The sequence below is a fragment of the Alnus glutinosa genome, chromosome 2 (assembly GCF_958979055.1).
Source record: "Alnus glutinosa chromosome 2, dhAlnGlut1.1, whole genome shotgun sequence".
Taxonomy (NCBI): Eukaryota; Viridiplantae; Streptophyta; class Magnoliopsida; order Fagales; family Betulaceae; genus Alnus; species Alnus glutinosa.
Genome location: NC_084887.1, coordinates 36,770,168 through 36,794,461, shown reverse-complemented (window position 1 = coordinate 36,794,461; position 24,294 = coordinate 36,770,168). Strand labels below are relative to the sequence as shown.

The following is a 24,294-nucleotide window of genomic DNA, read 5'->3' as shown; positions in this document are numbered from 1 at the left end:
GACCCTAATTTTTTTTGAATAAGACAAAAATGTCCTCATAAATTCAAAAAAATTAAAACTAAAACTAAAAAACTGAAAAAAATTAAAAATTAAAAATTAAATTAAATTAAATAAAAAACGAAAAAAAAAATATTTTAAAAAAAGAACAAATTTTTTAATTTTTTTTTAAAAAAAGTAAACAAAAAATAACTGATTTTTTTTTTAAAAAAAAAACAAATGAAAAAAATAAAAAAGAAAAACCAGTTTTTATTAAATTAAAAAACGAAAAATAACAAATTTTTTTAAACAAAAAAAAAAATAACTGAAATTTATTTATTTAAAAAAAAAAAACAAATGAAAAAAAAACCAGTTTTTATTAAATTAAAAAACGAAAAAGAAAAAAAAAATTTAAAGAAAAAAAAACGAAAAAACAAAAAATAACTGAAATTTATTTATTTATTTTAAAATAAAAAAAAATGAAAAAAAAAACCAGTTTTTATTTAATTAAAAAAACGAAAAAGAACAATTTTTTTTTTTAAAAAAAAAAAGAAAAAAAAAACTGAAAATTATTATTTAAAAAAAATAATAAAAAACAGTTTTAATTTTTAATTTTTTTGTTGGAATAATTTTTTGTTATTTTATATTTTTTTTAATAATTTTTTTTTTAGTTTTTATTTTATTTTAATAATTTTATGAAGGGCATTTTTGTCATTAGAGGGACATTGACATTTTCTGGTAGTTTAAGGGGGGAGATTGACACAATTGGTAGTTTGGGGGGTACATTGACAATGATGTGGTAGTTTGAGGGGGTTATATGTACTTTTCCCAAATTTTATCCTTTTGAATAAAACATTTAAAGAAATAATTTTAAAAAAAAAAATGAAAAAAAGTTCACGATAACATATTGAGTCGGAGTCAGCTCCGGCCCATGAACAAGTTAATCATAGGCCCATAATTAGTTCATTAGTTTCCGTGGTATTCAGCATCTTCCCCTTCAAATCTCCAATTTCCATTAACATAACCTCCCAATCCAGTCATGGCGGAGACCGAGGCTGAGGCCCCGAAACCGAAGCTACGGCCAATCGTGCGCGTTGGGATCTTCCTCATCTCTCACAGCCTCCTCTTCAGGTAATACTCTTAATCTCTCACAAATTTGATTCGCTTACTCACTTACCTATCTATCATTGAGCTGAATCAATAGCTTTTGCCATTCAATCGTTTCAGCGTGGTTTGTTGCACAGCAGGGGTTTTGACTCTTCTGCTACTGCCAGTTCTCGCCAAGAACACCTACATTTCCGAGAATGCCCTCATGCCAGGTCATTTTTTTTTCTTTGTTCTTTTTTCGTTCCTGAACTAAATTTTAGCTAGGAGTTTTCATTTTCATTTTCATTCCCACAGGTTCTGCGAATTCCATGCTCTCTGGACAGGAAGTCTCGGAGGCAAATAGATTGGTGAAGGATTTAACCAGTTTGGATTTGAAACCTGTGGGCGGTGGCATGTACGCGCTTACTTCACATTGTAGCTTTTTTTCTTTTTTCTTTTACCTTTTTAATGTGAATTTCAATGTTACAATTAATTGTAAATATATTCGTCATGTTAAATTTCAACCAATATTAAAGGAGGTTATATTAGACTATTATAGTGGGTTATATATTTTAGACGCTCCCGACGAAATGTGCTGAAAATATTTTTCTGAACTGAGTAGATTAAATATTTAGATGAGTAGGATGTTCAACTCAAGGTTTGGCTTGAGTATCGAACCGGACAAAGATAAAGGCCTAGGGAGTCTCAAAGTGAGGCATAGATACACCCTTTCAATCTGAAAGCAGAAGCTCTAGAATTACTTATAAATTTCAGTCTCATTTAATAAGGAACCAACGTGGGACTTAGCTAGCAGTCATGAATACCTTTTTATTTGCATTCTGAAGCATGGCATTTGTGTATTATTACGCTATATGGTCACCTTGCATCATTCATTTTCTCTTTGTTTTATTTTGATAACTGTATATTCTTTGAACCATAGGGTTGATTAAATTTGCAGCTTTTTCTTTTTTCCTCTTCATCTTCTTTGTGTTTTTACTTACCATTCGATATTTTATCCTTTCTACATATCACAAAGTTCATAATTCTGAACCTTTCTCGTGCAACCCAATCCCTACTGTGGGACTTATTGCTGTTCTGTTTTCACCTCATCTGTACATAAATGCAGAGAAAGTCAAAGACTAATAGCAGAATATATGTCTGACTTGGGTGCGGAAGTTAGTTATCACAAGTTCTACCCTCGATCGAATCAGTTCCATCCACTGCACTTTTTTTCTTATCCTGAATCTGGGACAATTCGGGAGAACGTCAGTTGTTCATCGCATGGTCTCAACACAGTTGGAATAATAAGAGCACCACGTGGTGATGGGAAAGAAGCTATTGTCTTGGTGACGCCTTACAATTCTGTAAAGATTGGTCCAGGTGAGGCTTTATCTTTGGGCATCGCATACTCAGTGTTTTCCTTGCTGAGCCGAGTTACATGGCTGGCCAAGGATATTATATGGCTTGTTGCGGATTCAAAATATGGAGAATATGCCGCAGTTGACGCTTGGCTAAGCGATTATCACATGCCTGTATTTAGTGGGTTAGGGGCCCTAAATGCTGAAATGTGTCATGGAAGCAATATTCTTAATGAACTGAAAGACTACTCTTTCACAGAAAGAAAGATATACGATGGTTTTAGACGTGCTGGGACTATGGCTGCAGCCCTTGTCATCAAGGTTGCAGATAGAAGTGAACAATTTGAGAACAGTCTTAGCATCTATGCTGAGGCATCCAATGGGCAGATGCCAAATCTAGACCTTATCAATATTGTAAACTTTTTAGCTGTTCATAGGCAGGGTTTGCAGATAAAGGTGGAGAAGATGTGGTCTATACTTAACTGCAAATGGCTGAAGACTTTGGGTGAAATTCTCGAGTCACTAGGACATGTGGCTAGAAGCTTAAACCCACAGTGGAAGTTTGGTATCCCAGCAGCAGAGTATGTTGAGGGCACTGCTACACTTGCTAGTTCATTGTATTACCAGGTATTTTACTCTGCTGTCTGTTCCTTTATTCAACTTATTTTCTGTTTTTTGGGGGGAATGGTGGAATCTATTGCTATTTAAAGTTTCAAATTGAATGGTAAGAAACATTAAACGGTTTATGTCTTCTCACTTATCTTTGATCCCTAAGGTCATTTTTGTACTTACACATTTTCCATCCTATTAGGCTTTGGGTGTTCCCACAGGTCCCCATGGTGCTTTTCGTGATTACCAGGTAGATGCAATTACTCTGGAAATTTCTCCTGGAGTTTCTTCGAATAACAAGGTTAGGGGAAACGACTTCCTTCTGCGAGGTGGCCGGTCAGTCCTCATTTTCATCTTTCCGGAATAACATTTATAACTTGTCTTTCCAATTGACTTGACATGTAGGCAAAGGACTTGGACGAGTAGCTTGCCATTATTAGGATTGTGTTTTGGACATCAAAACTCTAGTCTGCCGGTAGAAGGCTTTGTCATCTTGAGTTGAATACTTCTCAAATTACCCTTCTTCTTTTTTCCTATTGTTCTTTGGGGGGTGGTGTTGCATATCAATACTTGGAAAAGATTCCATTATTAGTTGTTGTACCTATTGGATTGTCTGGGCATTACTGTTGCCCTTTCCTAGATGCTTGTGGTACTTCCCGCTTTCTTTAGGCTGTTATAGTATTTCTCTTGAATAATGGTGTCTTTATTTCTATTTTTGCTTACTTTGTTAGACTTTATCTGGAAACTTTGCATGTTTAACAGGGAAAAAAATGGTTTTGTACTGAACTACGGTAAAGAACTCCAATCTCACAATAAAAATGATAGAAAATGTTGATGAGGTTCAGCCTTGCTCGCTGCGCATGGTGTTCGGTCCATTTGGGGGTGGAAGTTCATGTCATACTCAAATACAATCTTGTATTTAATTGTTAGGGCAAGAAAATTCTTTTTGCAAGCACCGAAACGACAAAAAGCTCTCTCCAAGAACATATTAGTTCTTGCTTAATGCTTAAACCTTTCATTGTTCTTGTTTTTAGAATATCCTCTAGTTTTAAAAATGGTACTAATGCATAAGTAGTATTATTTGGTGAAATCTGTCTTTAATTACTCCTTGTTGAGTGGATAATTGGCGGTTTATTGTAGCCACGATCACACATTGAAAATCAAAAGATTCACTATTGTTGTGTCGTTTTGGCTGAAGGTTTTCTTGTTGGTTGATGCAGGTTAATTGAAGGAGTTATACGATCAGTAAACAACCTCCTTGAGAAGTTTCACCAGTCATTCTTTCTATACCTTTTAACATCACCCAGTAAGTTTGTGTCAGTTGGAGTCTACATGATCGCTTTTGCACTCCTTGTTGCACCACTCCCAATGGTTGCAGCTTCTCTCTATACCGATGCTCATAAATTGGATCCTAGTTATGAAAAAGACAAATCCACTTCTCCAGCCAGTGCTGCTGACAAACTTAGCATCACTCTCAGATCATGCAAATGGCTTAATGCGGTGAAAAAAGTTTTTGTAGTTCACTTGTGGGGAGCTGTTGTTTCATTACTCCCATATTTTGTCTGCCAAATACCCAGTTGCACTCCAACAATCAGCTTTGTAGTCTGGGTTTTGCTCTCCATCTTCAGCCTCCTAATCTTGTATTTGATTTTGGGTTTTCCATTTTCCTATGCCAATGCATCTCAACTTCAAAACAGAGATTGGGCTCTCTTGAAATCAGTGACTATCTCAGCTGCCTTTATTGGTTTGTGCCTCATGTCAGTCATTAACTTTGCTACAGCTGAGATTGGGGCGTTACTATTGGTCCCAATGTGTTTGATGGCTCAACCTTTGAAGCTTGATGTGAAAACTAGAAGATTGAGGAATTTTTCAAGGGTGCCTTGTAATCTGGCTTTGGGCTTTATTGGATTTCCACCAGCTGCTTTTTTTGTGTTGAAAGGTGTATTTGAAGGTTTTGGTGGTATTACTGTTGGTGACTTCTGGAATTGGTTGGAGACCATTTGGGCTTGGAGCAGTGCAACTTACCTCTATATAGGTATAGTTCACCTGCCATGCTGGTTATTGTGCATTCATGTTTTATTTCATCCTTGTTGACATGTTTTTGTGAATTTTACCCTATGCATCATCGATCGATTTCACACACAAATCAGAAGATTAAATGAAATTTTATCTCAATGTTTATGCCTTCTTACCTAAATTGCTTTTTGTTGATAATGGTGGGCTGGTTCTAGAGAACTAGCTCGTAAAGAATTAGTTGCTCCAGGTATATATATATATAGAATAATGTTATTTAGTAGACTGTTATACAACTGAATTAACGCGAGAACAATCATATTGCAGTCTACTAAATAGCATTATTCATATATATATATATATATATATATATATATATATATATATATATATATATATATATATAGCCTTTCATCTCTGCGGGGAATTTTGTATTACTAGGCCAAGGGGACTCTCTTGTGGCACGGGCTGTTTGGCAGGCAGGATTGCAGGTGAGGTTCTGCAGGCCCGTTAATATGTACTTATTGACTCCCTGAATGAATGGCCGTAGAAAGGGAGATGATCGATCAGACGGCTAGAATTGTAATTTGAAAGCTTATTTTTCGAGTTAGCTTGCTTCGATCATATATGGTGTGCCTCTGATCTACTTTGAGGCTTACAATTTGAACATGAGAACACTTTGACTTAAAGCACTAGCAACAGACAATAGTTCATTTATTTTCTTATATTTAGGAAAAATAGCCAATTTATATTCCTATATATAGGAAAAATCTAAAAAATAATCACAGAAAATCGTCCACATCACTTTCACCTATGTTTTTCATAGGTAGCATTTTAGCTACCTAACGTGTTACTATATTCATAAAAAAGTCGTTCTCTTGCACCTGCATATACACACTTTCTTCACCTTCTGCAGCCACACCTCCCCATCTCAGCCCCCCCATTCTCGGCCAAACTAGGAAAATACCCAATTATTTTCACCAACTTGTACAGCCCTCAATCCTCCCCAGCTCAGCCCCTCCATTCTCGGCCAATCTAGGAAGACATTCAATTTTTTTCACCAACTTTTTCATCCCTCAATCGGTCACCAGAACCAACTCAAATACCACCCAATAGCAAGAACGGAGAGGGTATTCGAATAATTCAATTCTCTCATCTCGATCCCTGTCGGCCATGCCTGGTGAAGAAAATGAAACTGAACGAGAGTGAGTTTTAAGTAATTTGAGACGTCGTACCCATGTCTCCTTCTAATAATGATGTAGTTTTTAAAATCACAATTTGGTTAAAATTCAATAATGATTCATCAGAAGTTCAGTGGTAATTTTAAAAGCGACATCATTATTAGAGGGACATAAGAAAGACATGGGTATGACGTCTAGAATTACTCAAGTTTTATTGATTAACTATTGTTGTGCTTGACGGAGATAGAGAGATAAGAAAATAAACGAATGATAAAAAAACTAAAAGAAAAAGTAGAAATAATATTTTAATGATGTAGGGAAATATTAAGGAAATCTATTACGGGATGTATTTAGATAAGAAAGTAAAAAAAAAAAAAAAAAACTGGTTCTTTAAATTTAGAAAAAATCATTGGGTATTTGCTACTAGTGCTCTTAGTTGTCCAACTATTTCAGTGCTTATATATAAAATCATACGTACCCAGCCACTGAGCAAGCTTTTTGCTTAGAAATTTTCTTGGGGTTGGCTAGTGGGTCAAAAAGCTCAGTCCAATATATATTTGTAGAATGGATCCTGCTGAGTAGATTGAATATCTTTTATATTTGTTCTGGTTTTTGCAATGTCGCTTTTAAACTACCAAAAGTTGCAATATGGGTGTTCGATATTTTAGCCACTTTCAATCTGTTTTTCATTAAGATCTTTCGTGAAGTTGTAACGGAATGAACATAATGATCAAAATACCCAATTTAAAAAATTTACGAAGAAAAAAAAAAAACACACTCACACATACCTATGACAACGCCGTAGCAATAGATTTGGCCGCTACTTTGGTTTTTTAACTTTGTATTTTTATAAAATTTACAACTGAATAAGAGACATTTTACTTATTAATTGATTGAGTTAACGAAAAACTTTAATCGTAAAAGAAATTGGAAGGGTTTGAACAATCACCTTGTAACTTTCAATAATTTGAGAAGAAATTGCAAAGCCTACTAGATGTACCAGAATAAGTGAGATCTGCCTATAATTTATGTGATATGGTACCCTATTATGGAGCATAGATTGGATGTTTGGATCTCTCTCTCTCTCCCTTAAGAAAAGAAAAAAAGAAAAAGAAAAAGCTCAGAAAAAAGAAAAGATTGGGTCTCTCTCTCACACGGGCATATACTTTTTTTCTGCTGCTTGATGGGTCATAAATTTAAGGTGTTTGATAGGTGTGATTGATAGAAAATGCGTTTGCGTCTGTAAATTAATGGAGTAGATAGATTGATAAGGACTTGACGCCTTGTTTGCTTAGAATCATGCTCCCATTTCGCGGCTTTCATGATTAAAAATGTTGTTAGAAAATTAAAAGCCCATGTTCCGCACCCACTCAAAGAGCAAGGAATATCAAAAAGAGATGCTCTTGGAATTTTAAGATGAATTGTTGTACTACAATCTTTACTTGTTTATATTGATTATGATTAGTAAAGATACGGAAATATTTCTTCGGATCGAGACCTCTCATCAAATTACAACTTATTTTTATTGGAGTCGAGAAGGCTTTTAATGAAGTTTATCTGTTTAAACATATATTGAAATTCAGTAATTCTATTTGATGAATTTATTCTCGTCGGGTAGAATTACTCATTGAAATTAGAAGTTCCTCATGTGTCACTCTTGCGTCTCGAAAAACGAAGTAGTTTTTAAAATCATCATTTAATTAAAAAATTCAATAATAATTAATCACAAGTCCAATAATAATTTTAAAAATTACCACATTTTTATAGTGACACAAAAAAAAAGAAAATTATAACATTACTCCTTAAATATGTACCGAAATTATATAAATAGGCTTCATTAAGGGCTTCTTTAAATTGCCTACCTAAATATAAATCTGAATTTTTCAATAATTTACTGTTTAAATTACTAAACGTAAAAAAATATATATATATTTATAAAATTCTCCTGTAGGAAAGCACACCCAAAATTATTGAAATCTCTATCCCTTAAATATAAAAGGACAGACAATTCCAAGGGTACCGAGTGCAGGGGATTCCGTCCATATCTCTTGATGTTATAAAAAGTGAGAGCCATTTTTTGGTGGTTGCAAAACTTTGATTCCCATATTACTACGTGTCGTTTTAATTTCCATTCTTATTTACAGTGAGTGGATTCGGAGGAAGCTGGGGGGGGGGGGGGCAGGTTGGATGACGTGCATAAGAATTTAGGAGTCCCATCCGCCTCTCAAGCGCGTGAATCAAAGGCGCTGAACATTTTCAAGCTAAAAGAAAATTTTGCCATCGTTGAAAATTTGCCCAGCTTTGTGGAGACAAAAACGAGGAAGCAATATGATTAAATATTGAAATGTAATAAAAATTTATTACAATGCTGATTCTTTAGATATAATTTGGATCTTCAAATTTATATGTAATTTTTTTTTTCCTGAAAATCCCTAAAATAGTTGAAAAGACATCTAATAATAAGAATAAAAAATATTATATTTTACTTGGTATCCATTTTTTATCCATCAAATTAGAGCAGGTAAAAATAGAAAAATAATAAAAGTCATTTCGTTGTACAGCTGTTTTTGCAAATTCACTAGCGGATTTGTGATAAAAATATGACCGTCTTCATTTCAACTAAGATGAAAATGATCATTTTAGGATCAAGATTTGATTTTATAAATTTAACAATATATATGAATTTAAATTTAAATGATATTATATATATTATTAGATGCTGCAGGATAAAATTTAAACAACAAATGACTTCTCTCCATTTTAATTAAAATAGAAAAGATCTTTTATCTCCGATTATAAATGTCAAATGTCTAAAAATAATAATTTAGACATGAAACCAAGAAATAAAAAAGGTATATCAGTTAATTCCAAGGTAGTACTTGCTTGGCTTCTTGGGTTTTAAGAGAGACACTTTCTAAGCTAAGCAGGAGCGACATTACTTAATTCAGACAAGAACGTGTATGACACGTACTCCAAGCAGCGTTTTAAGCAAAGCGGCTCACGTCAACACTTCCTGCCTTCTCTCTCTCTACCATTTCTCTCTCTCTGATTACAATCAAAACCCAAGACAACAAGAATGTTCTCCAAACTCAAGGAAAGGTGAAGAAGAACTCCTTGAAGAAGAGCAACGAGAGAGAGAGAGAGAGGCGTGGAGAGATGGACCACATGCTATGTGATGAACTCCTTGAAGAAATCTTTCAAAGGCTTCCACCATCACCCACTTCATCTCTCTCAGTCTGTTTGGTCTCCAAGCGCTGGCTCCACCTCTACCGCACCTCCAAGACATCCCTCTCTCTCCGCCTCACCCCTCACAATTCCACAATCCCCGCCTTGTCTTCCCTCCTCTCCCACTACCCTTCTCTTCTCTCCCTCTCTCTCGTCCTCTCCTCTGACCCCACCACCGCCACAACAACCACACCCACCACTTTCTCAGACCACCTACTCCTCAAACTCTGTTCCTTTTGTACCAGGCTTCATACTTTGAGGTTCTTGGCCGGCCCTGTCTCTCTTTCCTCTCTGGATTCTCTCTCTTCAGCCTGTACCCACCTCACCTCTCTCTGTATCAATCTCTCTAGGCCTATCTTTTTCAGTTGGGTTGTGAATTTTCCTGCTTTAAAAGAGTTATCGATCCTCGTCTGCTCTGGGGAAGGCCTTGAAGAAGAAATTGAGTTTGCTAGGGAATATGGGTTGTGGGAAAATGAGGATTTTGATGCAGGACTCGGCTTGGAGAGTCTGTGTTTATCAGGAATTCGAGCTGACGATGGGGGCTTGAGTTGGCTATGGCGGAGCTGTAAAAGGCTGAAGAAATTGCAGCTACGGAGCTGTCAAGGTATTGGTGATGGAGGGTCTTTCTCGTCTTTTGTTAGGTGCTTACAGGGTCTTGAAGAGGTGGAGCTCAGGAAATGTAGGAGTATAGTTGATTTGGTGCTGTTGAAATTGGCTGAGAATTGCAATTCTCTCAGTTCTTTATTGGTTTATGATGGTGGTAGCAGAGAGGGTCTGCTGAGGTTCATTAGCCAGTGTAGGTGCAATTTACAAAAACTTGATTTTCGGTTGCCTCTCGATCTTAATAACGATCACCTGTCCGCTGTTGCATTGAATTTCCGGTGTCTTTTGAGTATCAGGCTTCAAAGTTGTTGTCTTGTCACTGGCGAAGGCCTTAAGGCTCTTGGGATTGCCAGGAGTTCTGCGCTTGAAGAATTGGCATTGATAAATTGTGATGTTGTGGAACGAGAGCCGGGGTTGCTTGCCACGCTGGGGCAGAATTTGAGGCAATTGAGGAAATTGGACTTGTCTTATAATGAAACGTTACTTGATAAGGAGTTTATTTCGATGCTAGTTTCATGTAATGGTCTTATTGATTTGAGGTTGAGAGGCTGTGTAAGGCTTACCAATGCCGCCCTGGTCTCAATGTTTAAGAGTTGCAAGCGTTTGGAGAATGTTGATATTATGCACTGTTGTGGTATTGAGGCTAAGGCAGTGGAGTTGTTTGTTCTGAATTCTCCATACTTGAGACGGGTGCAGGTTGAGGAAAGAAAGCTTTCGGATGTTGCGAGGACATGGGCATCGAATAAGTTTATTGAGGTTGTTGTTTAATTGTTGAATTGACTGCAGAAGAGCAGCTGTTTAAGTTAATATAAGTTTCAAGCGAAACAGGTATATACTACACCACCACTTGTCCTGAGTGTGTTTGTAAATTTCTGTTGCTTATGTCGTGGAACACTAAGAGCGACTTGTGGCTCCAATAATTATGTAAATGCAATTGTTTAAAATGCTTTATCGGTTCTTCTTTGGCATGTTAGCACTCTGACAGCTATATGTTCATTCATATTCATGCTCTACTCATACATCTTACCATGGATTGAATAATAAAGCTTCTGCTTCCCCCTTTATTTTTTTCCTTTTAAAGGTTCATCCATAGAGTTTTTCTTTGAGCGTTCTGTTTGTCAATGCTTGAGGTGCAAAACATGTTCAATTATGTGGATGATTGAGGCCTATTCATTTGCATAATGAAGGGGTACTTGAACTCTGTCTGGATGATGTAGTTTAACATATCCAGTAGAGGAAGAAAAGATGTGAAGAAACTTTATGGAAATGGTGACTTAGAAGTGTCTTTAAGAAGAAAAGGAATCAATAAACAAGTGGCAACAAATTCATATAATCTACTTGCTGGGGGTTTGAGCAGAACCGTTGGTGTCATTAAGAATAGAATTCTAGGTTATGGTTGTTTAGGGGTTTATTGATAATTAGACCCAGAGTAATGCTATACAGTCTACACCACCCTGTTATCCCTCAAGCTGATGTGGCTTTTAAACTCATTGTTGGATTTGGGATGGATAACTATTGGATTTTGATCAATGGTGATTTTAAAAGACCATTATACTCTTGGACCCCAAGATAGTTTTTTTTTTTTTGATAAGTAAGAATTCATTAAAAAGCCCAGAGGGGCGCAACCCTAGTACACATGAAGTATACAAAAGTGCCCCTAAACAGAAGAAATGAAAGAACAAGAAAGTAAAAAGTCAGCGAACAACAAACTACTTGGGCTATGCGCCGACACCCAAAGATATAACAAATTAAGCACCTTTCTACAAATAGCCCCAACTGAAGACTCCACATCCTCAAAAAGCCTAGAATTTCTCTTACGCCACAAGCCCCACAAAACACATAAAGGAACCTGCTTCCATATACGAAAAACAGGACCACGACCCAGCAAAGTGCCCCAACCCCTCAATAAATCCACAACACTACTAGGCATAACCCACTCCACCCCAAACAAACTATAAAAAAAATTCCAAACAACCCGTGCAACATCACAATGAAGAAGAAGGTGATCAACGGACTCCCCATGCTTTTTACACATAACACACCACTCAACCACTACAATACCACGCCTACGTAAATTGTCATGAGTTAAGATCTTTCCTAAAGCCGCTGTCCAAACAAAGAACGCTACCCGCTTCGGAGCTTTAACACATCATATACTCTTCCAAGGAAAAGAGACCGCCTCGTGACAAACTAAAGCTTTGTAGAAAGTCTTCACTTCAAAATTCCTCCTCTTGGAAGGATTCCACACCACCCTATCAACCTCCCCATGTCGAACCTGAGTAGAGTATAACTGATCGAAGAAAGACATCATCATCTCCACCTCCCAATCCTGAGCATAGCGCGTAAAGAGAACATTCCAATGAACCACGCCTCCAACCACAGACAAATTATCCACCACCCAAGCATCAGGAGAACACGCAATAGAGTACAAAGCTGGAAAACAGAACTTGAGAGGCTTGTCCCCACACCAAAGATCATGCCAAAAGCGAATATGAGACCCATCTCCCACCTCAAAACACAAAAACTTGGCAACACTATCCCACACCCTTCGAATAAACTTTCAAACACCGACACCATAAGGCCTCGTAACCGGTAAAGAACACCAACCTCCCCTCACACTCCCGTACTTCACCTCAATCACCAATCTCCACAAAGCATCACGCTCTTGAGAGAACCTCCAAATCCACTTCCCCAATAAGGCTTGATTAAAATTAATAACATTACGAACACCCAGTCCACCAGCCTTAATTGAAGTACAAACTCAATGCCAAATGACTAAATGAAATTTAGTTTCATCACCCAAACCACTCCACAGAAACTCCCTCTGAAGCCGCTCTAGTTTCTTTGCTACACTCACAGGAATAGGGAACATAGATAAATAATAAGTAGGAATGCTAGAAAGAGTACTGTGAATCAAAGTTACCCTACCACCCTTGGACAAATATAGTTTCTTCCAACTAGCCAACCTTCGTTCCACCTTCTCAATAACCCCATTCCAAATAGAAATAGATTTGAACGACGCCCTGACGCAACAGGAATTCAAAACAAACAGAAAATTAAAATAAATCTACGATAATTCAGAGTCTCACCAAATTAACGAAGATGAAAGAACAAACCAGCGTCTCACTGGCCTTGACAGCGTTTCACCACCAAGAAAGAAGAGAGGAGTCACACCTCAAAGAAACAAAACTGTTTTTCATAATATCATAATTTGTCTGATTACAAGAGAACATTATACTTAAATAGACACTCTAACCCTAACCCTAACCCTAATGTGACTGACTTTGGACCAAGAGCTAAGCCCACTTTTAAAATGACAAATAACTTTAAACTTAAATTACTAACTGTGGGCCAAACCCATTATTAAATTACAAACAAAAACTAATAATTTAACTAAAAATAAATGACATATTTATTTTTGTTTTGTCCTGCATCATTCTCCCCTTCTTCGAAAAAAAACTCGTCCTCGAGTTTAAATGGCAATGCTTCGGCCCAATAGAAACTGCTGCTGAATATGAGCTGAAATATGAGGAACATTGTCGCAGGAAAGCCCAATAAAAATTTTATCTTCTGTTTGCTCTTGCTGAAAAGTCTTGAAAAGAGTTTGAAGCTTCTGACAAAACCTTGAAACAATGAAACATGCTCCCACTTTTTGTTTTTTTCTTCTTTGCCTTGCTTCTGAGTCTCTGACAAAAACTTGAAAACATGCATCCCACCCTTTTTTTTTCTTTTTTTTTTTTTTTTTTTTTTGTGCTGCGGTGAAACTTGAAACCTGCAACGTAAAAACATGGCAACAATAATAAAATAAACACTTTGACAGATTGCCCATGCACCTTTCATCTTTGATTTTTTTTTTTTTTTTTTGTCTTTTGTCTTTTGTCTCTTGCTTTCCTCTGACAGCAACTTGGAGAACTCCCACTTTCTTCTTTGCTTTAGTCCTCTTTGACCAGCCACTTGCCTCTTGGACCATCTGAACGACAAGAGCTTTTGAGTGTTTTAATTTCTTCTTCTTCCTCTTTCTAAACCAAACATAAGAAATTTCGGTTCTTTTCTCTCCTCTCGCAAGTTCTCTTTCTCCTGTCTCTGTCTTGTAAATCAAACAGAAAAAGATTCGGCCTTGTTCCTTCCCTGCAAGCCAAACAAAACAGGAGCTTCTTGACTCTTCATCCGAATCTTGTGCAATACAGTGGGAGAGGGGTAGCTTTGCGGTTGGGGGTGAGAGTTTCTGGATGGTGGTCTGCTCAACAGTGGGTATGGATCTTGGTATTGGCAGTGGTTGCGGGTTTTGCGGTGTGGGTATCAACGGTAGTGGGTTGATGATGGGGACGCACGGCAGGGGTGATGGGTTGCTTTTGTGGGTGTCATGGCACAGGGTTGGCGGTGGGCTGGGTTGTTCTGGCGTTTCTGAGATGCCGGTGGTGTGGGTGTTGCTGTGACGTTGAATCGGTAGGCAACTGGGTGCCAGATGGGTCATGATTTGTGGGTTGTTTGGCAGAGATAAAAATTCTAGCGTGATGGTGGTGTCTTTTTGTGGAGTAGGCAGCTTGGGTAGCAAAAGTGGTTGGTATTTGGGTTTGGACGGTGATCGTGGATTGTGCAATGTGGGTATCAACGGTGATGGCTCAGAATTTTCTGATGGGATTTCTTTTTGAATTTGGGCTTTGGTTTCGTCTTATTCTTTAACAACAGAGGTTGTTGATTGGGTGTGGGTGAATGGTGCTGAAGTGGTCACTGGTTGTGGGAGTTTTGGCATTGATAGTTCCGGGCGTACCAAAGGATTGGGGCTTTGTGGTTCTGGAATGGTCAATGAATCTGGGATGGTCACTGGTTGTGTTTGGGATTCTGCTGGAGGGGTCGGCGATGTGGCTGACTTGGGATTGTCGGATGGGATTTCCTTTGGGTCTTGAACGGCTGAGGTTGTCGATTTGAGGTGGGTTGGGGTGTTTGCTGGTTTGGTTTGCAGATGAGAAGCTTGGTTGTTCATCGGTGGAGAGGGTTTGGGTATCAATGATAGTTGTGTTTTGGTTTCTTGGGGTTTATGAACGGCAGTTATTACTGGTTGGGGTTTGCTAGAAAAGACGTAACGCTCAATGCGTGTGAGACCGTCGTCTAGCCGTGCAGTGCAAAGGCGTACCTGGTTCAATACATGAATGGCGGAATCTCGTTGCTGTCGATTATCATAGTTATCCCCGTACTTCTCTTGCAACTTGAATCTCATCTCTTCCCAATCGATGATGGGTGGTAGTTGTAGGCGGTGATGATATTTTTCGACACTGTGCCACCAATCATGTGCTTCACCCTTGAGCGCATTCTTGACGAAACGCACCTTTCGATTTGGGGAGATACCAATCCATTCAAGAAAGTCTTCCAACGCATCAAGCCAAACTTGGAACGCCTGTGGATCCCTTCCGCCATAAAAATCTGACACAACTTTGCCCCCGTATTGAGAATGCTCGTAAGATTGGCCACAATCAAGATCTTCATGCCGTCCATAACTCATCGACGGATATTAAAATCGGATCTCACAATTGTTGATAGAAAACAATTGCAGGATGCTCTGATACCACTTTGACGCAGCAGGAATTCAAAACAAACAGAAAATTAAAATAAATCTACGATAATTTAGAGTCTCACCAAATTAACGAAGATGAAAGAACAAACCAGCGTCTCACTGGCCTTGACAGCGTCTCACCACCAAGAAAGAAGAGAGGAGTCACACCTCAAAGAAACAAAACTGTTTTTCATAATATCATAATCTGTCTGATTACAAGAGAACATTATACTTAAATAGACACTCTAACCCTAACCCTAATCCTAATGTGACTGACTTTGGACCAAGAGCCAAGCCCACTTTTAAAATGACAAATAACTTTAAACTTAAATTACTAACTGTGGGCCAAACCCATTATTAAATTACAAACAAAAACTAATAATTTAACTAAAAATAAATGACATATTTATTTTTGTTTTGTCCTGCATCACGCCCCCAACGGCATACCCAAATAAGTCATCGGCAGAGACCCAACTCTACAACCCAGAATATGAGCCAAAGACTCTACATCTTTCACCTCGCCAATAGGGACCAATTCGGATTTGCCTAAATTGATCCTCAACCCTGATACCGCTTCGAAACATAAGAAGGTACACCTCAAATTTCGAACATGCTCGGCTTGAGCTCCACAAAAAATTAAGGTATCATCCGCAAACAGTAAATGATTCACCACTAAAGCTTCATTACCCCTGAAGCCCACTGAGAAGCCTGAAAGCAAGCCTTGGAGCATAGACGCATTCAACATCCTGCTAAGCGGTTCCATAACCACCACAAACAGCATAGGAGAAAGAGGATCACCTTGCCTAATCCCCCGCGAGCTCTGAAAGAAACCAGAAGGGGCGCCATTTACCAAAATGGAAAATTTTACCGTAGAAACGCAAAATTTAATCCATTTTCTCCACCTCTCCCCAAACCCACATCTCTGAAGCATGTAAAGGAGGAAATCCCAATTCACGTGGTCATAAGCTTTCTCCAAATCCAGTTTGCACAATAATCCGGCCTCCCCTGACCGCCTTTGGCTATCCAGACATTCATTAGCTATAAAAACCGAATCCAAAATTTGCCTACCACCAACAAAAGCATTCTGAGAGTTCGAAATAATTTTCCCGACCACTAATTTGAGCCTATTAGCAAGGACCTTAGAAATAATTTTATAGACCCCTCCCACCAAACTGATAGGCCTAAAGTCTTTAACCTCCAAAGCATCAGCCTTCTTAGGAATGAGGGAAACAAAAGTTGCATTCAAACTCCTCTCAAACTGCCAACTATTATGAAATTCTGAAAATACCGCCATAATATCTTTTTTGAGAACCCCCCAACATTTCTGAAAGAAAGCCATAGAAAAATCATCTGGACCCGGTGCTTTATCCCTGTTAATCTCCCGCACCACCTTCCACACCTCCTGCTCCTCAAAACCTCGTTCTAACCAAAGACACTCATCCGCATCAATGGAGGAGAAAGAAATACCATCCACCCTTGGCCGCCACGAACTCTGCTCGGTGTACAGGGAGTCATAATAATTTACAATATGATCCTTAATTATCACCGGATCAGAAGACAAAGCCCCATTGATCCTCAAAACTCCCACATGATTGTACCTCCGATGCGAATTGGCTACCCTATGAAAGAATTTAGTGTTATTATCCCCTTCCTTCAACCATAGAGCCCGAGATTTTTGCTTCCAATTAACCTCCTCAAACAGGAGAGTTTTTTCCAGCTCCCTGATCATGTCTGACTTCTGAACCCGCTCCTCCTCCACTAACCCCCGAGCTTCTTCAAAACACTCTAGCTCTTTAATACCTTCTAATAATTCCTTCTTCTTCTTCCCTACATCACCGAAGACGTCCGCATTCCAAATCTTCAAGTCCACTTTTAAAGCTTTCAACTTGCTAGCCAGCACAAAACTCGGCAGGCCTTGAAAATCATAAGACTCCCACCAACGTTGCCCTTGTTCTACAAAGCCAACAGATTTGAGCCACATGTTTTCAAATTTGAAGTATTTTTTCCCCGCTCTGTGTGATCCACAATCCAACATCAAAGGAAAATGGTCTGATAAAAGTCTAGGCAAACGACTTTGTGACACATCAGGGTAATGTTCTTCCCACTCTGGAGATAACAAAAACCTATCAATTTTAGACCATACCTGATTATTGGACCAAATGAACTGCCCTCCTTGGAGAGGAATATCCACCAAACTCTGCCCATGTATGAACTCCGAGAAATCTTCCATAGCAGCAGAAAAACCACCAACTCCCGATCGCTCACTCGGAAACCGCACCACATTGAAATCACCCCCAAAGCACCACGGTCTATCCCACCAACTCATCAAGCCAGCCATCTCATTCCACAATACCCTCCTCTCCCCATCATCATTAGGCCCATACACACCCCCAAAAGCCCATAAGAAATTATCTTCAGCGTTACGCAATGAAACAGCTAAAGTATACCGTCCCATGCATTCATCCACCTTCTCCACAACCCTCCTATCCCACATAATCAAAATCCCACCTGATGCCCCACTAGCCCCCATATATCACCAATCCACATGATGGCAACCCCATAAACTTCGAACCACCTCACTAGAAATGACTTCCATTTTTGTTTCCATCAAAACACACCAAATCAACCTTCCATTCTCTAATGAGCCCTTTAATACGTAATCTTTTATCCAGCTCATTAATCCCCCTTACATTCCAAGAAAGAATTTTAAGCTTCATTAACACAAGACACGCCCTTGCCCTTTCCTCTCCTTCTATAAGATTGCTCTCCCTTCTTTTCATAGTTGTTTGGACGTAGATATCTATTAAATAGTGGAGAGACATGAATGCAGTTTATTAACTCAATTCCATTGTGGTCCATGGTCAGTGCTAATGCTTATAGGTGTTTTGTGGGGAGTAGTTAAGAGAATGGTTGCTCTCACATTTCAAAGATTATAAGATAGAGGGCATACTTGAATTTCATAAATATCTTGTAGAACATGTTGTGCCTATTTTACTTTTACATGGGAATGGTTGTGCATCAGAGTCAGAGTTATACTCTTTTGACAGTTTTGCTCAACAATGACAAAAATCAGAAATTTGATCTACTAGTATAGTAAGATGTGTCCTTGAATACAAATAATACATGCCAGGGGGAAGAGGCCCTTCTCACTCAAGCTCAAGCATTTACTTTCTAGTTAGAGACCAATGTCTTGGGGCTAGCGTGGGATCCGCCCAATGACCTACCGGTTTAGGTAAATATCTGATGTGTTTGCAGACTGGAGAAGTCCTCTTTGGGGGAGAAACAATGTGTTTTTGGGATTTGCATGCTCCCTGGTTAGAATCCTTAACGGGTCCCAATGGTTTGGACTTGAGTAGGCTAAAAAAAGACATGCAACCTTGGCAAAATAAGCATTAAACCCGCCAGGGCCAGGCGCCTTATCTAAATAAAAAATACAATAATGGTTTGGAAGTCCATTAGGTTCTATATATATTCCACTAGTAGAATCATACACTTTCTATCTGGCACCCATTTATCTTGATCGAAGACCCAATAGTTAATTTAAACTTATTAGGACAATGAAATTGGAAATCCTTGAAGATTTGCTGGCTATGGAATTTAAGAGGGCAACAATTCAAGATAATTGGCTCTCATCTACTTTCTTTTAGGAGAACTTTTTGCTTTGCATCCTGCAAACACAGAAGGAATACTTCTTCATTTTTGCTTTTATGGCCCAGTGATTTTTTTTGTTGTTGTTGTGGTGGTTGGGTTGATAATTGTAATGGATATATAGTTCACACTCTAGGCCACTTGCTAGTTTGCTTGTATTTTTGCAGTTACTGGCAGTTCCATCTCCCTGGATTTATAATCTCCCTTAGTTAATGCTTGGCCTTTTGTTTGTCGCCCTTTTCTGATTTAATTTTTCAATATTATCATGCCTGTAAAGAACCATTGTTGTCTTTGCTTTTTAGTGGTGCGTCAATGGGTTGGACAGACTGAAACGTTTTGGGAGATTTGAATTCACTTAGGGTAAGGGAGCATTTGAAGAGTGCATGGATACAAAAAAAAGGTGATTTTTTTTTTTTTAAAAGGAAAAATTATTAAAGATTGGATTTGATGACACAAATCCCAGTGCTTTAGAATAGGATTGCTACTCTGAAAGTCAGTCCCTTAATAAGATAAGAACTCGGAAAGTTAGAGACGAGGGTTGAGTAGTCATCACCTGAATTGAAATATTTTAACATTCTCTCACGTGTGAGAGGCGTGTAGACTCAAACTCCTTAATAAATTATGCTCAACACAGGAAATATTTAATTGAAATAATAAGTGAATGACGGAGACAAGATTTGAATTCATTACTTTTTTTTTGATATTATGTTAAATTACCATTTAGTCCTCAATGGGTAGTTCATTCAGCTGGGACCACGTCTCATGAAACGGAGGTTACTAGTTCGAATTCTCTCTCCCCCTATTGTGTGGACATGTATAAAAAAAAAAAAAAAAATCACTAATTATTTCAAAAACTTAAAACGGAAAAGAAAATATGAATTTAATTACTTAATTAATATTCTAACAAACACACTAGTTGCTCTGTTTAAGCTTTAAGCATTAAAGCTCGGGGTTGGTTGCAAGTAAATTAACTATTAGTGTTAGGCACCGGCATTAAATATACATGAGCAAAACCTAACTCATCCTCGTTTTCTGATTGCTTTTTCCTCCTTTGAAGTTTCACATCTCAATACAGGAAAGCGTCTTCCTGTTCCTTTCATTCATTGATGGTACACATCTAATACCTCTTTTTCCATTTATTTTTTTATTTAAATTTTGAGAGCCGATAAGAAGTTTTTCTTCAAATTGGGTAAAATAATTTTTTTTTTTTTTTCTCAAAGTCAATATATTAAACTAACACTTGTCCTTAGAACATGTAATTTTTACTTGACCTTTTTAATAGAGCTTGTGATTTTCATGTACATTTTTTAAAATGTATGTGAAAATCATATATTTTAAAGACATGTCCATTTAATAGATTGAGATGTAGAAAGTTTCACTAATTCAGTTTTTTTATTTTTTTCAAAAAAAAAAAAAAAATATTGTCCATAAAAAAAGAAAAGAAATGGGAGGTTCTCCTCTCCTCTCCCATCAATATCTTCATACGGTAATAGTCGCCCATCAAACTTTTCATTATTGAGGTGGTTCCATTCCAACTTGAGGCCTTAAACCGTTGTCCCACTATCTCAAGCTAATTGGGCTTACATCAGAGTGTGGTAGTGACTGGACAAAGATTTGGACTTAAAAGCTTTTCCCAACTCTATCAACTCCCTTAACTCCAATCACACAAAGCCCATTTTTCATATCTTGGATGCATGATGAGTAATTTTTCATCTATATTAAGTGTCCATAAAAAAAATAAGGTGACATTTAAAATTACAATTGGATCAAAATTACCATTTGATCAATCACATACTCAATAATGATTTTAAAAATGACCTCATTTTTTTACACGACTTATAAATCTGACAGAAATGTAATACAGAATTAATGGGTTACGGTTTAGTAAAATAGAATTCAGATCAAAGCCCATCAACTCGATTACAAATGATTAATAAACGGGTGAATTTTGACTCTATTATGCATGCACAATCTCTATAAATTTAAACCTTTTTTTTACCATTACAAAAAATTTAAACCCGTCTAAGACCCAAAAAAACACCCTTAAGTCTTATACCTAGTTGTAAAGTTATAACTTCGATAGTATGATTCATTTTCATGTTCAATAATTAGAAATTACTATACAATATTTTTTTCAAAAAATGACATTTACATGCTCAATAATTGAGAAAATTTGTTAATTAAACAAGTTATGCGGGTTGAGTCGGGTCAACCTAATACTATTTTTTTATTAAATGGATTATGAAAGTCGGGTAGTGTCACCTACTTATTTAAATGGGTAGTATTAAGATTGAGCTGTTTGACCCATTTAATTAAATTAATAAAATTTAAATTGACTTATATAATCTTATATACATGTCTCAATATGCAAACACGAATTTTCACTTGTCGCCCTTATTCAAACCTAAAAGTAACTTTTTTTTTTTCCTATGCTGATTCCTTAGTCTGTGGCTCAGTTTTGGGCTGGCCCTGCTTGCCCCATTATTTTGGTCATGCTTTTCCACTCCACATTGGTATTAAGTGCGTTTTTGGACCTCACCCGGTGAATATCTAGAGTTAAAAGCAAAAAATAGAGCTGACCCAAGATCAAAGAATATATATATACATATATTCCAGAACTCTTTTTCTTTTCTTTTTTCTTTTTTTCTCGATTTTGTTTTTTAGTTTCTAATTTTTAATTTGACCAATTTAACATCTGAGTCTACGAAAATTTTAAATATAAGATTTTCTTCCATTTTTTCAAATAAATAATAAAAATATAATTATGTCATTTTTATTGTTATTTTTTTTTTTAAAAAAAAAAGAGTAGGGTCCCGCAACATAGGGGTGACTCGTAGCTACCCCCTCTTTATTATTTTATTTTTTAATGGAAATGATATAATCGTATTTCCATATCATTCTTATTATTTATTTGAGAAAAAAAAATAACAACAGCCTTAGATTTAAAATTATTGTAAATTCGGGTCTTAAATTGAGGTCTTAATGGCAAAATCTAGAAAAATATAAGGGGTTCTGAAATATTTTCCCTAAAAAAAATCTCTATTTTAATATAAAAATTAAAAGCTAAATTGTTTTGACAATGAGAGGGGCCTATATACTGACATGTCAAGATATGGGTGGAGTATTGAGCGTCAAATTAAAGTGGAGTTTTTGGATCTTGAACATTTGATTTTTTTTTTCCTAACCGTTGATCTTCTATGTGCTGATTGAGGCCTTGCTATACTTGCAAGTTGCAACCTTTTTTATTTTTATTTTTTAATTTGTTTTTTGATGGCCGTCAAAAGAATCTTTGGCCTTAGGTCTTAATAAGATTGTTGTGAAGGGCCACTCTTGCTTGCCAGAGATGCTCTTTTCAATCATTGGAAAATTTCAGCTTGGGAGGCAACTAAGGACTAAGAAGAGCCTTTTTTTTTTCTTCTTCTTCTTCTTTTTTTTTTTTCTTTTTTTTTTTTTAAAGAAAAAATTAATTTTTAATTTTTTTAAAGGCTAAATGGGCAGTGTCTCACGTTATAGACACCCAACTTATGCTGAGTAGCTTCGGCCGTGTTCGGTAACGGTTTTGAAAATATTATTTTTTATTTTTTATTTTTTTGTTTTGTTTTTTAAAACAAAAAATACATTTATCTCAAAATCATTAACTATCTTAAATTTAAAAACAAACATTTTTTAAAACAAAAAATACTTTTCAAACTTGAATCCTAATAAAAAACAAGTTTTACATTTATATCACATTAAAACATTTAACTTTAATAAAATAAAATAAAATCAAAATCAAAATTAATATCAAACATATGCGAACTCGAGTAATTCTAGAAATCTCTCTTATATCACTTTTGCATCCTTCAAAAAATAAAATAGTTTTTAAAATCATCATTGAACTTGTAATTGATCACTATTAAATTTTGATCAAATAGTAATTTTAAAAGTCACTTCATTTTTAAAGGGATATAAAAGTGACACATGAGAAACTTTTAAATTATTCTCCGAAATCGTCTTGACCCGCCTTGCAAAACTCATCATAAATGGCATGTCTTTGCGCACAATTTAGTAAGATGGATTGCCTCCAGCCTCAATAGACAATAGTTGAGGTATTTCCATTTTTTTATTTATTTTCTTGTCCTAAATCCTAACTTTGATTAGTAACCCCAAACCCCATGATCCTCTATTGCAAAAAGCAAAATCAAAAAGTCAATTAGATAGACGGCCTCGGATAAACCTAGAATCTTTTCTCTTTTCACACCCATCACGTGGGTACCCACTTCCACATAGTTTCAACGGTCCAGATTCATCCCCAGTACCAAATTTTTTCATTTTCCACACGTAAAAGAGGAAATGCTGACATGCCTGTTCTGAAAGGCTAGCGGCCAAAAAGACAAAAGAGATAAGCTGAGCCGTCACAGCCCGCTTTTCCCGGGGTACAATGTGTTTTTTTTTTTTTTTTTGGCGCGAAACTAGTCCCTCGCTAAAACCCTAAGGGTCTCATCTTCCCGCCAAAAGTTTCGGGCAGGTCGGGCAGCCCCGGAAGTGGTGGGCTAGGGGTGGAGTTTTTGGGGTTGCGGTTGGGGGTTAAGGCATGGAGGCCGAAACCGCGTAAAAACTAAAGTCAGCTTGGATGACCAAAAGGAACGAAAGTCGATGATTGATTGGATCAAATGTGCGTGGGAAGAAAGTTGTGATTTTTCAACGTTATTATAGCAAAGAAGGACTTGGAATCTTTCGTCTTCTTAGGATTCCCTTGGAGGCCCATGTGTACATGTCTAAACCCATTTCTTCTTTCATACATTGGATTCCCTTCTCTTTTGCCTAAAATTCTACTATTATTATACTCCCCATCTTTCCCAATTAATATCCCCAATCCCTCAATCATGTCTCCTCCTACCCGAATACAGATCCCTACAAATTCACTGCCCAAATTGGAGGGGCAAAGACAATTTGTAAGAAAGGTGTGAGAGCATTCATATTCGAACAGTAAATATAATAGACTTCTTATGGAACTCACTCCACCCAAGCAAGTGGATGAGTAGCCCAAAATTTGCTTTGGAGG

General features: G+C 37.1%; 3 protein-coding genes across 4 annotated transcripts; 2 read left to right on the top strand and 1 right to left on the bottom strand.

The window, feature by feature from the left end:
• The first annotated feature begins 952 nt into the window (after nucleotides 1-952).
• On the top strand, nucleotides 953-5,220 carry LOC133859893 (uncharacterized). Of its 2 annotated transcripts, none has more exons than XM_062295466.1 (6): nucleotides 953-1,107; nucleotides 1,204-1,295; nucleotides 1,378-1,477; nucleotides 2,189-3,047; nucleotides 3,232-3,365; nucleotides 4,250-5,220. In XM_062295466.1, the coding sequence occupies exons 1-6, from the start codon at nucleotides 1,016-1,018 to the stop codon at nucleotides 5,121-5,123; spliced, it is 2,151 nt and encodes a 716-aa protein (XP_062151450.1). In that variant the 5' UTR covers nucleotides 953-1,015; the 3' UTR covers nucleotides 5,124-5,220. The 2 variants fall into 2 exon arrangements, with proteins under 2 accessions (XP_062151450.1, XP_062151451.1); XM_062295467.1 differs by having other exon boundaries at nucleotides 985-1,107; nucleotides 1,224-1,295.
• Nucleotides 5,221-9,235: 4,015 nt separating this feature from the next.
• LOC133859892 (uncharacterized) lies at nucleotides 9,236-11,012 on the top strand. Its single transcript, XM_062295465.1, has one exon. It carries the CDS (start codon nucleotides 9,380-9,382, stop codon nucleotides 10,817-10,819), a length of 1,440 nt encoding a protein of 479 aa, XP_062151449.1. The 5' UTR covers nucleotides 9,236-9,379; the 3' UTR covers nucleotides 10,820-11,012.
• Nucleotides 11,013-16,285: 5,273 nt separating this feature from the next.
• LOC133860590 (uncharacterized) lies at nucleotides 16,286-18,132 on the bottom strand. The gene is made up of 3 exons (XM_062296167.1): nucleotides 17,673-18,132; nucleotides 17,002-17,555; nucleotides 16,286-16,348 (listed from the first exon to the last, which is right to left on the bottom strand). The coding sequence occupies exons 1-3, from the start codon at nucleotides 18,130-18,132 to the stop codon at nucleotides 16,286-16,288; spliced, it is 1,077 nt and encodes a 358-aa protein (XP_062152151.1).
• Nucleotides 18,133-24,294: the final 6,162 nt, after the last annotated feature.